The sequence below is a fragment of the Ovis canadensis genome, chromosome 5 (genome assembly GCF_042477335.2).
Source record: "Ovis canadensis isolate MfBH-ARS-UI-01 breed Bighorn chromosome 5, ARS-UI_OviCan_v2, whole genome shotgun sequence".
In the NCBI taxonomy this organism is placed as follows: Eukaryota; Metazoa; Chordata; class Mammalia; order Artiodactyla; family Bovidae; genus Ovis; species Ovis canadensis.
Genome location: NC_091249.1, coordinates 16628832 through 16642963, shown reverse-complemented (window position 1 = coordinate 16642963; position 14132 = coordinate 16628832). Strand labels below are relative to the sequence as shown.

Sequence of the window (14132 nt, the reverse complement as noted above, 5' to 3'; positions counted from 1 at the left end):
GACTGAGCCAGTGAACAGCAACAGCTCCTCTTCACTGCCAGGGCCAGCCTGCCCGGGCCACAGTCTCTCCAGCCTCACGGCAGCGGCCTCTCCTGGCTCCCTGCCTCTTCCCCTCTCACCCACCTCCACAGTAACTAGGCCATACTCCCTCTCTACTTACAGCAGAGCAAACCACCCTCCCCCCAACCCCCACACCAAGACAGCCCGCCACAATCTGCCCCTCAGACCCTCAGTCTTCTCTAGTCCTTCCTGCTGGACCCCCAGACAGGCCAAGACCACTCCCCTAAGGACACTCGCCCCTGCTCCCCCAGCCCCTCCCTTCCTAGTAAACTGCAGTCCACATCCAGATCTCAGCGCCAGCCTCCAGTTCTGTGCGCTCACTGTGTGGCGTCTCCCACCGCTCCTGGGCAGGCATCCCGCCTGCTCACCGTGCTTGGCACACATATGACGTGTATGATCCTGGGCTCGGGGGTGCTGTGTCTGTCTGCTTCCCAGGGTTCCAGAGCCCAGCCCGGGCCCGGCCCTGCGCAGGCCATAAGTAAACCATCAGCTGAATGATTTGAACAAATGAGTGCCTGGGATATGCCATCCACAGGGCACATGCTGAAAGACAGCAGCAGCCTCTGAATGGTCGCCAGGGTGTGCCAGGCCCAGCAAGGCGGCCTCCCCTGGTCCCTGGGCACTGCCGCCGGCCCCATCCCCCCACTGCCACAGTGAGGGCACACCACCCGACGTCCCAGGAGCCCAAGGCCCCAGCAAGGCCCCCCCTGCACAGAAACCCAAAGCCAGGGGCGTCAGAGCTGTGCCAACAACAAACGTGGGCTTCCTTCAGAGACGAACCCTCAAACGTCTGCCAAGGACAGCAGTGTCCTCAGGAGTGGAGGATGTGTGGCCAGGCCTCCGGGCACCAAGTTCACGGATACTGAAGCGCCAGCTACGTGCCAGGCACTCCCCCCAGTGCTGGGGGTTTCACAGCAAGTCCCCACAGCCGCTATACTAAATGACCTGAGATACCCCCCTCACTCACCCTCTCCGTGCCCCAGATTCTGCATCCCGTAGGCCAGGCCTCAGCGCTAGGAAAGCCCCAGGCGTCCCAAAGATGGCCAGCCTTCGGGGGGGTGGGGGGTGCGGCTGGGAAGCTCCTCCCTGACCAGGCAGGAGTGAACGGCCTGGCTTCAGCTGTGTCTCTACCACTCATGAGCTGTGACAGTCACTGCCTCAGTTTCCTCATCTACAAAGTGAGCATGATGACAACAGCAACCAAGCTCACAGAGTCGTACAGGAATCCACGAGCTGACGCGCCTGCAGCGCTCCGGGGACCCTGCGCAGGGGAGCCCCACTGGCACGATGCTCTCCTCTGCCCCGGACTCTCAGCAGGCAGTGCCCTGGGCCCTGTTCTCTGCCTGCCCCTGGGGCCGCCGTGCAGATTAAATGACACCCAGGTGCAGAGCGCCTATCCTCATACAGGCCCTCAATGAAGGCACACGTCCCCAGACCACCAACCGGCTCCGAGGGGAGGCAGAGAATCACCCACAGGCTGGGCTGCAGAAAAATGGGCTTTTGTGCAACAAAAACTAACATAACGAAAATGTAAAGGGAACTACGGCCTGGGGAAAAGGCCTGCATCAACCATGACAGAAAGTCGATATCTACAGTGGATAAAGGGCTTATCCCCATACAAAAGACCCCGGGAGATGAACGGGCAAGGGACTTCAACAGGTAGGGGAGACATACAAAGTAATCAAGCTCGAGGATTTCATCCCTCCTTGCAGACCATCAAAGCACAAATTAAGGCAGAAAGCAGCACTGCCTCACTGTGAAGCAAAGTGAAAGCGTTAGTCGCTCAGTCATATCCAACTCTGTGATGTCATAGACTACAGCCCACCAGGCTCCTCTGCCCATGGAATTCTCCAAGAAAGAACACTGGAGCGGGTTCTATTCTCTTCTCCAGGGCGTCTTCCTGACCCAGGGATTGAACCCAGGTCTCCTGCATTGCAGACAGATTCTTTACCAGCTGAGCCACAAGGGAAGCCCAAGAGTACCAGAATGGGTAGCCTATTCCTTCTCCAGCGGATATTCCCTGCCCAGCGAGCAAACCCAGGTCTCCCGCATTGCAGGCAGATTATTATTATATTATTATTATATATAATAATTATATTATATATTATTATACATATTATTATTATTATTTACCAGCTGAGCCACCAAGGATCAGCAAAGGATCCGCCAGCAAAGCCCTCGTGCTGAGGAGGACATGGTGACTGTGGGAGCCAGGGTGGGAAAGCAGCCTGGCTGCACCCAGGGCCGTGTATCTGTTGCCCTTGGATCCCATAATTATTCTGGTCACGTAGCAAGTTCTCCCTGCTTAGAGCCAGGGCTCGAGGGGATCCAGGCCATCATGCCTTTCAGGGTTAGCAACATATACCTATTCACAGGAGAAGAACTGAGGCCAGGAGGTTCCCAAGTCAAATTCCAAGAGAGGTTGCACAGAGGGCAGGGTCATTACCACCATCCCGGCTGTGGGAGCAGCCGGCCAGCACTGCCTCCAGCCCGGCTGGGTGGACAGCAGACCTCCGTCTGGAGGGCCTGAGCGGCAGGCGCGCACAGCCCATCACACACACTGTCATCAGCTTCCACCCACCCCAGCGTGGGGCCCCCTCCGAAGCAGCAGGCATGGAAGGAGGACCGGATTCACCACAAAGGCCAGGACACACACACGTCCGAGGGTCCCTGAACTTTACACTATGCTCAGCTACCCCATCCTACAGAGCAGGGCCTCTGACTCCCAGGGCAAGAGGACCCAGAATCTGTCCATCTGTGGGGTCAAGTCTGGGGTCCCTGCCCCCCACCGCCAGGATCTGGAAGCCAAGTGGGCTTGGCCTCTGGCCAGCACTATCCCCTCTGGAGAGTCCCTTCCTCTGAGCCAGGGGAGGGAGGAACAGTGGGAGGGCACAGCTCTGAGGTCTGAGGACTGGGCCCCAATTCTGCCTTCTGCACTGGGCCTGCCTCCCCACCCCAGGCTGCGCCACACCTATCCACCATCCTCCCAGGAGCTGCCCTCGATCCCTTGCTCACACCCACGTCCTGTGAGCCCTGCCTCCAAAAGCATCCTGTGCTTGTCCACTCAGCCATCTCGCGCTGGCCATCAGGACCCTCCGGGGCCCCCTGGGTACAGCCCTCCCTGCAGCCACTCTCCACACTAATAGTCCTCAAAGGCTTCCCACTGCCAGGAGCATAAGACCTCACCTCCTCCACGACTCAGCCCCATCAGCCCTCCCCACCTCCCCGGGCCCTGCCCTTGCTCTCTCTCCATTACTCCCTCCCTCCAGGCACATGGCCCTTTTTCTGCCCCTCAGCCACACGGGGGCTGACTCCGGTTTCAGGGACTGGAGAGTCTCCTAGGCCGGGCCCTCCCACCAGCTGAGTGCATCTTGTCTCTGACCCAGAGACCCTCCCCCAACTCAGTTCACCCTTTCCTGGGTTCTGCTTTGCTCACAGCTTTACCCCTCTCCACAGCAGTGCGCAGGGTGCCTGTTCTTAGCCTCGGCGTTCCATCCAGCAGGCCCACTGTTGTCTGTGGTCTTCCCCTAGTGACTGGGGGCATCACTAGAAGCCTGGCCCCTTCCAGCCCAGGCCAGGCCTAGGCAGGCCCAGCTCCCAGGCCACCTCCTCCATCAGGATCTGGCCCCGGACTCCCCCAAATCCTGTGCCATCCTGCAAGCTCTCACCTGAGCCTTGCCTTCATCCCAAGCGTGCAACTTTGTCCTGCCTGCATATCCCTGGAAAGGAACACCAGCTGGACTCTGCCTCCAGGTTCTCCCATGCGCTCCACTCATTCTCTCGGAGGCCTCCCTTGCTCCAGGTCAAGGGGAAGCCCACACCCCAGCACTGAGCCCAGGCCCGTGGAGCCAGGTCAAGAGTTCTGGGAGAAACATCCCAACTCGAGAATCCAGCCCAAGTTCCAAACATGTGCGCGCGGGAGTGTGTGTGCACAGCAGAGAGGGCCAGATGCCAGACGGACGGGGAGACGCACACAGGGGGAGGGAGAGACGGCCAGACACCAAGACTTCCGTCTAATTGCATGACCTTTTCCCAGCCCTGAGCTCCTTCAGCGCCAAGTGCACAGCACTGCTTGGCATTAATTTGAAAGAGAAATGGGTCAAGGAAAGTTGGAAATTTTTTTATAGAAAACACTTCAGGCTTGGAGCTGGCTGAAGTGTTTGTCAACCTGCAGAGAATTCTGAGAGGAAACAGGCCTTGGTCAGAGCCTTCCAGCTGGTACAGACTTGCAGAGTTTGGACCTCAGGCCCAACGAGCTCCTGGGCTATGCCTGGCCTCACTGCTTCTGGGGAAGGGCTCCTCTCCCCTCTGAGCTGCCTTTGCAGCCCAATATCCCCTGATGCTGGGACCAGCACCTCTCCCCTGTCCTCGGACCCCTCTGCTTCGCCAAGAGGCCTCTGTCCAGGGGTCCATCATGGGACACCTGTCCCTCTGTCCCCCATCACACATACAGCACGCAGAAAGCCCAGACCCATGGGGTGTGGAGGGACCGTGGCAAGACACTCAGGGCCCAGCCGCTCCCATCCCCGGCAGGCCAGCTGAAGCACAAAGTGTCACAGACATGAAAAGTGGCCACTGGAGACATCAAATCTCTCCCGGAAACATCCCGGCCTGCTTCACTAGAGGCCAGCAAAGAGCAGGTCAGCAGAGCCCGTGGCTGACGTGACAGCCAGACACACCACTTTTGCTGATTTAATTCCAGGTGTACCCAGAGCAGAGCACGACTTTGCTTCTGAGATGGTGTGTTACCTGCAAGCCAGGCATAGTCACCCTGTGCCAACAGAAAGCTCTTTAGGGGACATTCACTACACAATCCCAGGGGATACAAAGAAAAGAGTATCAGTGAATTGGGTCTGTGGAAAAGAGTTCCCCAAAGATGGGGCGGCAAGGGCAGAGAGGCCCTCAGGGCCCGAGACAGCCTATGATCTTAAGCACGTGTGACAGCAAGCACAGAGTGGGCACCATGGCAAGGGTGAGATGAGGATTAGCAGGCCCTGCCGACATTATACCCATTTCAGAGAGGCGAAAACTGAGACATGACGGGGCTGGGAAAGCTGCCAAGGCAGGCACACTCAACCCCTAACCACACTGCCCCTGGCCTCCGTGCTGGGAGCAGCTACTGATGTGCGGAGGAGGCTCCTCTAAGAACTGTCCCCTGCACCACAGGCAGGCCAAGGCCCAGAGCACTATCCCTGGGTCACATTCATCATCTGTTCACGGCGCTCCAGCCAAGATCCAGGTCCTTCCTGGGCCACGCTCACCCAGCCAGCACCACCCCTGAACCAGACTGCATTCGAATGTGGGGGAAGAGAGCAAGCGGGGAGGGTAGTCCTGAGACACAGCAGAGGAGCTGAGCATGTGGGCTCTCTGCACCCACCAGGCCAAGCGCCCTCACAGACTGCATCTGTGGAGTCTGGGAGGAGGGGGCATGCCGGGCAAGGCTCCACTGCAGGAGGAGGTGGGCCCAAGCCTCGGTCTGGCTGCAGGCACCACCTCTGCCCTCACAGCCGCGGGGCAGAGCCCCCCAGCCACAGAGCCCAGTCAGAAAGACCCCAGCTCAGCAGCCAGCTCTGCAGCAGTCTCCTCAGTCTGACCCCAGACTGCAGCAGGCCTCAGCTGACCCAGCACGGCCCCCGCCCACCTCCCCGGTGTGCGGCCACGTCAGCACACAGGCATGTCCAGTGGCCGTCCAGGGGGCTGACCGCAGAGCAGCGGGAGCACCAGAGCCTCTGCCAAGGATACACTCAGCCCTGAAACACGCCTCCCGGAGTCGGGCCAACTGCTTCGGGTTTCGCAATCAGGACTTCTCTTGGGGTTCCCTCTGGCCCCCAAGCCATAGGCACAACCCAGGGTAGAATGAAGGGGAAGAACCGAGAGGGCCCTGGGCATAAAGTACTAAGGTGCCCAGACTTTCAGCTGCAATGCAGTGAGCTGGCAACAGCCAGCTGGGCAGGGCATGGGCCAAGGCCAGGAGCAGAGCCCTTGAGTCACCAGCCTGAAAGCACTGGGCCAGGCCCCAGGCTCCCACAGAGGCACAGAGAGGGGCCCTAGCACCTGGACTCTGGCCAGGTCTGGAGCTCAGGGTGCAAAACCTGCCTCTCTTGACCTCTCTTCCATTTCTGCTAGGACCTCAGCCTTCAACATTCTGATATCATGTAGGCTGAATCCTGGCCCCCAGGATGTCCCATCCTAACCCCTAGAACCTGTGAGGATAGCCTCGTATGGCTAAAGAGACTTAGCAGGCATGATTTAGCTGAAGACCTTAAAATGAGAAAATTCTCCTGGAGTAGCCCAGTGAGCCCAGCGTCATCACAAGTGTCTTTATAAGAGGGAGAAACTTGCTACAGACAAGAGAGAAGGCACCGTGACCACAGAGCGGAGGCTGGAGTGATGCGGCCACAAGCCAGGGAATGCTGGCAGCCCCCAGAAGCTGGGAGAGGCAAGGGACGGATTCCTCTCTCGAGGCCCCTGAGGAAACCAGCCCTGCTGACACCTTAACGTTAGCTCCTTGAGATTCACTCTGGACTCCTGACTTCCAGAAGAGCATAAGCCTCTGACTTTGTGGTAACTTGTTATAGTGGCAGGAGATAAAGCACTACAGAGCAGAAAGCTTCCCCAAACGGGCTTCCAGCAAGGTAGTGCCCCCTCCACACCCTCTACCCTATTACCCCATTACTCACCCCTCCCCCCCTCCACCGGGCCTCATTCCTGACTGAGCCCTCTCCCTTATGACTCACACCCACTGCATCACCAAGGTAAGCCTGACCATCTACCTGGCACCAAGTGGGGCCTTGCCCACTCCCCACTAGTGTCCTGTCCTGACAGGGCTACGCTCTCCCTGCAGCACTGCTCTAGGCTCCCTGCCTCCAGCCTGAACCAGAGCAGGCTGGTTACAACCCAGGACTGTCAGTCCCTTTCCCTGCTGGGGCGGCCCCTGTGAGCTCTCAGCATCAGCTCCAGCCCTCTGCTTCCTGGCCCTGAGCGCCCATCATGAGCTGTGCTCTTGGTTCCTTAGCCGTCTGGAAAACTCTCTGGCTCAGGGAAGTGGGGCGGAGACATGCAGCAGGTTAGGAGGGGAGGAAGGGCGGCTGGAGACTGTGCAGGCAGGCCACGCTCGGCCACGTGGAGAAGCCACGCAGGGCTGTCCTCGCTCTCCTCACAGGCTTTCCTTGGCAGCAGCAGGGCACAGCACTCCTGAGGGCACCCTGCCTCCTCTGCCCGCCAGGGAGGATGGTGCAGCCTGACAGCAGTAGGCAGAGGCTTGGCACGAGCTGTTTCTGAGAGGGAGGCAGCCAAGGTCACAAGCGCTGAGCTGTCTGCCTTCTCTGCCTTCAGCCCAGGGCCAGGTGTAAGGCAGGGTGGGAGACTCTGCAGCCCACTAGCAGCTCAGCAGGAGTGCTCAGCCCCACCTTGTCCCAAGGCCATGCCCAGGGACTGCAGGAAGCCCGTGGAGGAAGACACAGGACATTTCCACCTCCACGTCTCTGAAAACACAGGTGGTCAATAGGGGTCGTTGTTTTATTTGGCCCATATGGTGCTTTTCAGAAATTTGAAGCAACAATTTAAAATCAGGAGAGTTCACATCAAAGTTCTGATGTCTGGATTCTCTTAACAGCGAAAGGATTGGCTGCCCTGGGCCCACACTCCCACCGGGTCTTGGTCAGGGGAGCTGAGGACAGGCTGCCCTATGGACGTCATCTGTTGTCTGTCCTGGGCCCACAGTGAGGCCAGGGCCAAATGCCACGTGTCACTGCTGTATCCGTTTCAGCAGAGACTTTCATGTTTGCATCAAAAGAAGGAAAATTAAAACCGGGCCAAGGGTAGGTGTAATTTGTTTCCTTGCCCTCTGCCAGTCTCCTCACTGGCATTGCCTGCCGGGCCCTGCAGGCCTCAGTTTGCAGCCCTTGTCTTGAGATAGCAGGACTTGTTGCAAATGTGCCCGACAGAGTGAGACCACCTGCTCAGTGTGTGACCCAAGGACCTTTCCCACCCAGTGGGGACTTTCCCAGGGCCCCAAGTGCAGCCCTTCTTGGTGTGACCAGTAAGGCCAGTATCTCAGTACACTTGGTCTTAGGGTCTGGCCTGCCACAGCACACCAGGCCCCGTGGTCTGGCTGAGACGGCACTAGGGTCCAGCAGATGCAGAAGAGGGGCGTGGGCCCTGCCTGGGCTGTGCCTGAACATCGTCCCCTGAGAATGAGTGAAGTCTGCCTGCCGGGTTACTCCTCCACAGACGCGCAGCCCCGGCCGCTGCACAGTCAGCCTGGTAAGGGAGGCTCACTCACTTCCTACAGGACTGATGCTGAAGCTGAAGCGCCAACACTCTGACACTTGATGTGAAGAGCTGCATCACTGGAAGAGACCCTGCTACTGGGAAAGATTGAGGGCAAGAGGAGAAGGGTGCAATAAAAGATGAGATGGTTGCATGGCATCACTGACTCAATGGACATGAATTTGAGCAAACTCCAGGAGGTAGTGGAGGATAGGGAAGCCTGAGTTGCAAGAGTCAGACACAACTTAGCAACTGAACAACAGCAACAACAAATAGATTGAATGGTGGTCCCCAAAGATACCAGGTCCTAATCACCAGAACCCGGGTGCATTACATAACCAAAAAGGGCTCCATAGATACGATAAAATTACGGGTCTCGACAGGTGGAGATCATCCTGGATTACCACGGTGAATCCCAAATGCAATCACAGGCACCCTTGAAAGAGGGAGACTGACAGCACTCAGAAGCAGAGGAGGCACTGTGGGCACGAGAGCAGAGGCTGGAGGGATGCAGCCACAAGGCAGGGAGTGCCGGCAGCCCCCGAAGCTGGGAGAGGCAGGGGGCAGACTGCCGCCGGAGCCTCGGGAAGGAACACAGTCCTGCCAGCACAACAACTTCAGCTCACTGCCTCCAGAATCCTGCCCTCCTGGAAAAGGGAAAGGAATGATAGAATCAGGGCTTCCCTGGTGGCTCAGAGGGTAAAGCATCTGCCCGCGATGCGGGAGACCCAGGTTCGATCCCTAGGTTGGGAAGATCCCCTGGAGAAGGAAATGGCAACCCACTCCAGCATGCTTGCCTGGAGAATCCCATGGACAGAGGAACCTGGTAGGCTACAGTCCACGGGATCGCAAAGAGTCGGACACGACTGAGCGACTTCACTTTAAGCCACCCAGGTGATGGTAACAAGCAGCCTGAGAGTTGGGGTGTGACATGCCAGGATCAGGCAGATGAGCTCTGAGCAGGGCTTCCAGGCTGGCCTGGGGCTCCCCATTCCCCATACCCACTGGCCCTCAGCTACTCCTCACCAAGTGCTCAGGCCGGAGCCTAGAACTTGGGAGGGAGGCTCTGTCCATGCTTGCGTGTAAATGCAAACACACGCATGCACACGTGTGCAAACACCAGAGAAGCCGACATTACACACACATCTCCCAGCATACTGCCCTGGGCACAAGTCTGGCCCTGAGGAAGACTGAGAAAGGTCTAGCCCAGAGGAGTCCTAGAGATGCCCGAACCCCCTCTCCCCAAAAGGCCACGATGGCACCCTGGCCTTGGAGCACTGCCCTTCAGGCCCGGACAGGCTCCCAGGCCCAGCAGAGCCAAGCAGAGACACTTCCGCAACACCTGTGAGGCCAGTGAGGGGGAAAGTCACCCTGGTCTCCTTCAGTCCCTTGCCCACCCTAGTGCCCTCCTCCAGGGTCTGAAGGTGTGGGCTAAGCTACCCAGGGCAACATCCAACCCCGGCCTGAGTCCTGCAAGGCACCCCAAAACCTTCATTTTCCATCCATTTTCCTGGGCAGTCAGCAACCCAGTAGCTAACCTCAGATGATGGGGTCTTGGTGACAAGGGTGCTCTGAGGCTCTGAGAGCCCCCGAGACCACCCCAGGAAGTCCACTGGCTGCTCAGGGAAGCCAGGGCAATGACAATGTGTCTCAGTGCCCAGGAAGAGCTGTGTATAAGACGCCCCCAACAAACCCCCCACCCCAGCCACACCAACCCCCACGAGCACCCTCACCCATGAGCACACCACCCTCCACAGGCACCCCCGCTCCACCTCCTACGCTGGGAGATGCTAACCTCCCAGGCCAGGAGGCTCAGGACAGGTGTCTCCACTTCCCCTTTCTCAGAGGACCCATTATATCCATGTCCTCGATAAATGGCCAGGGTATTTCAAACATGCCTACAGAAGTTGCCTCACGGGACCCCTCAGCTTCCAGTTAGTACCTCCTGCCTTCTTTGATCGGAGCCACACAGCAGAATTTATGAGAAAAAAAAGATCCCCTAGCTTACACACACACACGGGCACGCACGCACGCACGCACACGCGCACACACTGGTGTTCTGCGCCCAGTAGGTCACGTCCTCTTTCAGGAAAGAGCATGGAGCAAACGTGCTCAGACAAGGACATTGCTTTTACGCATCTACCAGTTGCCACTGTGGGCCCTGACAAGACTGGGGCTGACGGACAGCGGGACTGTCCGGAGTCACTGCAGGCCCTCAGACCAGCTGCAGCTAAAAAGTGTGTCTGGGCCACCTCCAGCCAGAGAGTGGGCCTCAACCCTGGGTACAGGGGAACAACCAGGCACATGCAGGGAGAAATGTGCTCTCTGGGGACATCGTCCACACAGGGTCACATGGACCCTGGGCAGGGACACCAAGGAAAGGGTGCTTGGTGCCAGACTCTGGCCTCTGGCTGAGACCTGCTACCTTCAACCCACAGCCTTCAGCCTACATACCCACAGCCCTGGGCTGAGGTCCAGAGCTCAGTCCGGAGAGCCCCGCACCCCCAGCCCGTTTCAGCGCAGCCTCAGCGCCAGACCCGAGCAACTGGCCTTCCCTAGAATCTCCTAAGGTCAATGGTTTCTGGGCTTGTGCTGAGTTTGGAATCCCTTTCCTGTGTTCTGAGTTTAAGCGCTCACCATAGATTGGCGGATGAGGTTAGGGAAAGGATTCCAGAGAAGATGTCAGAAGGCCAGCAGAAGCCTGGGAAAGAAGGCCCGGCCAGGAAGGAGGGCAGCATGGTCACGAGACAGCAGCACATGGGTTTAGGGATCAGCAGCCCGACCCGGGCATCTGGCAGCCTCACTGTGCAGGCTTCCCCTCACCCAGCCTAAGCGGCCCCCGCCAGGAAACCCCCTGAATCTTCCAGTAAAAGCCAGCCCAGAAGCACCGAAACCAAAGTGGCCAGCCCTCAGCTCTCTGAAGCACAGGCATTTCTAATCACTCTGCACAGATGAGAAAGCAGAGGCCAGAGACCCAAACCCGCCCAAGGGCAGCCAGCCAGCAAGGAGCGACACCAGGGTCCTGATCCCTGATCGGAGGCACAGCGCCTGCCCCATTTCCACTCCTGCCCTCACCCAATGGGGTTACTCTCCATTCCTCCCCATGCAGAGAAGCCCAAGGGTAGGGGAGACAGGAGAGGCTGAAGCTGGGAGGGCCAGGAAGGCAGCGGCTGGGGGACCCCCTCCACTGTTGGCAGATGGCTTGCAGTTCATCATCTGGGGAGGAGGGGCAGCGAGTATTGATCAACTCTACAGAGCGCTGGGCATCCTGATAGGACAATTCCTTTGCAAAAGTACTTGATACCAGTCCTCGAAATTGGAATGGTGCCCTGCCAGGCTGCACCCAATTTATCTGTCAGCTGGGAACTCAGAGAGACCTAAATTAAATGAGGCAGGGCTGTCTGGGGGCAGTGGGAGTGTCTTGGCTAATCACAGCACAGCTGGGCGGGCCCAGGGTTTCCTGTCAACACACAGATGAGTTTAACTCCAGACGCGGCCTCCGTGCCCTGCCTGCTGCCACCTGCGTGGCCATGACCCGGTGCAGCCCGGGATCTACAACTGGAAACTCAGGGCTGGTGCAGCCTGCCAGAGCCAGGCACAGAGCCTGGGCACGGCGAGGCCTGCCGGGACCACGGCCGGAACCCAGCCTGGCCTTGCTGCAGCCAGGGACCTGAGACCCTGAGGACGCCGGGAGCTCTGGGCCGCAGGTCTGCCCTCCCGGAGGGCGCTGAGGGGCTGTACCACCTGCCTAGCAGCTCCCTCCTCACTCCTGGGCCCAGGAGCGCGGCTGGCTCTAAGTTGAAAAAGATAAAGCCACACAAGTGTGTGCCCAGGTCGCTGAGGCTGTACCTTTGGGCTCTCTGTGGAGCACTCCCCGCCCCCCCGGCCCCCCCCCCCGCTGCCTCCCAGAGGGAGCAGGATCCAGTCGGGGCCAAGGAAACACTCAGGGCCTTCGTCCGTGAGCCCAGGCACAGGCTCCCAGACGTGGGTACGGGACTCAGGCTTGGTCTGGGTCTTGCCTGCTCCCTGACACTAGGTCAGACCCTCAGGCAGCTTTTACTGCCTGCTCAGGACTTCCCCAGTGGAGCTAGTGGTAAAGAGCCCACCTGCCAATGCAAAAGACGTAAGAGATGCGGGTTCAATCCCGGAGTCGGGAAGATCCCCTGGGAGGAAGGCACGGCACCCCACTCCAGTACTCTCGCCTAGAGAATCCCATGGACAGAGGAGCCTGGTGAGCTACAGTCCACAGGGTCACAAAGAGTCGAACACAGCTGAAGCGACTTAGCACACACACGCTGACATGGAGGCCTCAGGCCCACAGGTTTATGGCCCACATACACCCAAAGCAGAGGTCCCCAACTCAGCATTTTAGCACCCTCACTGTGCTGTGTGGTCAGCAAGGGTGGTCTCAGCCCAGGCCTGGGACCAGACCTACAGAAATGATGCCTGGATCCCCCCAGCGGAGCATTCAAGGGCTACCGTGCAACCTCCCACCTGCAGCAGCCTTACCTGTGTCCAGGGCCTGTGGCCCCCCCAGAGGAGGGGATCTGGAGGGGGTCGGTCGGTGATACACCACGTGTACACGGCCCTGTTCAGCCTCCTTTGCCGCCAGACCTTTCTCCAGGGGCTCAATAAAGAATTCCTCCTCTTCCATACGGATCAGGCCAGCCTACAGGGCAAAGATGAGATTGTTCAAATTCCCAGATCACAGCAGACCAAGGAGGGGAAGCAGTGAGGAGGGCCCCAGAGAGCAAACCTTCTAACTTGGCTGCACAGGGCCCAGCGAACCCCAGCTAGGTGTGAGGCCTGAACCCCAGGCCAGGAAGGGCATGAAGAGGTAGCTACAGAGGCCCCATCATGCCAGAGCCTCCACTTAACACCCATGAAGGCCAGAGCCATCTGGGGGTGGTGAACCCTGTCTGAGGAAGGGATTCTTGCCTGGGTCACCCCCACCCTCACCACCAGGAGCTCAAAGTCCAAGACAAAGGCCAAAACTCTCAGCCAGGGACTGAATCTGCCACAGGTATGCCACAGGACACAAATAGCATTTTCAAAGTTCTGAAACCGACCCTCAAAATGGTAAGATTTCATGTCTGAAATCTGGAATTCCATCTTCCCTTGGAAAATGCAGGCTCTGACAGTGCCTGGTGCCCAGCAGCGGACACCAGGGATAGAGCACACACTTCGGCTGCAGGCCACAGTCCCTACTGAATATCCTTTTATCCGTGACAGCCAGCAGCCCAGGCTCTACAGCAACTGAACCGCTGCCTCCACCAAAACTAGTTATGGCTCTTCCACGCTGTAAAGCCCTCAAAGGATCCCCGTCCCCATCAGGATTCAAGCCGTTCTACACCCTGGCATCCAAGGCTCTCAGCCTGCCACTGGCCTATTTGCTCCCAGCTCACACACCTCACACCAGTCCCTAAAATAGTCCCATCCTTCCAATACAGTGCACACCACCTGGCCTTCAAGCTCCTAAATCCACGGAGCCCTCAGCTTGGGAGGACCTGCTGCTTTCCCCACCCTTGGCCATCTGATAAACTCTAATTCTCCAAGGCTTGGCTCAGACCCGTCAAATGCCATCCCCCAACTGCAGGCATATGGCCCTGCCCTCCCCTTGAGGTCATCCCACCATCACTGCCCCATTCAGCTCCCATACTTTTGATTCCATAAACCAATTGTCACAGTAGGAGTCTCCACTGTGTCAAGCTGCAGATGTATTTTCTTTAGATCATATACTTACAAACTACTCATGGTTTGGAATTTTTTAAACCACTTTTTTGAGGTACAGCTGACATGTA

At 58.2% G+C, this 14132-nt stretch overlaps 1 protein-coding gene across 1 annotated transcript in view; it reads right to left on the bottom strand.

Moving 5' to 3' along the window:
* Positions 1-14132, bottom strand: part of ADAMTS2 (ADAM metallopeptidase with thrombospondin type 1 motif 2) — a 261083-nt gene that overhangs the window by 168241 nt on the left and 78710 nt on the right. Inside the window, exon 3 of the mRNA XM_069590438.1 lies at positions 12841-13000. Within this exon, the coding sequence (XP_069446539.1) occupies positions 12841-13000 (160 nt within the window). The remainder of the gene's footprint in view (positions 1-12840; positions 13001-14132) is intronic.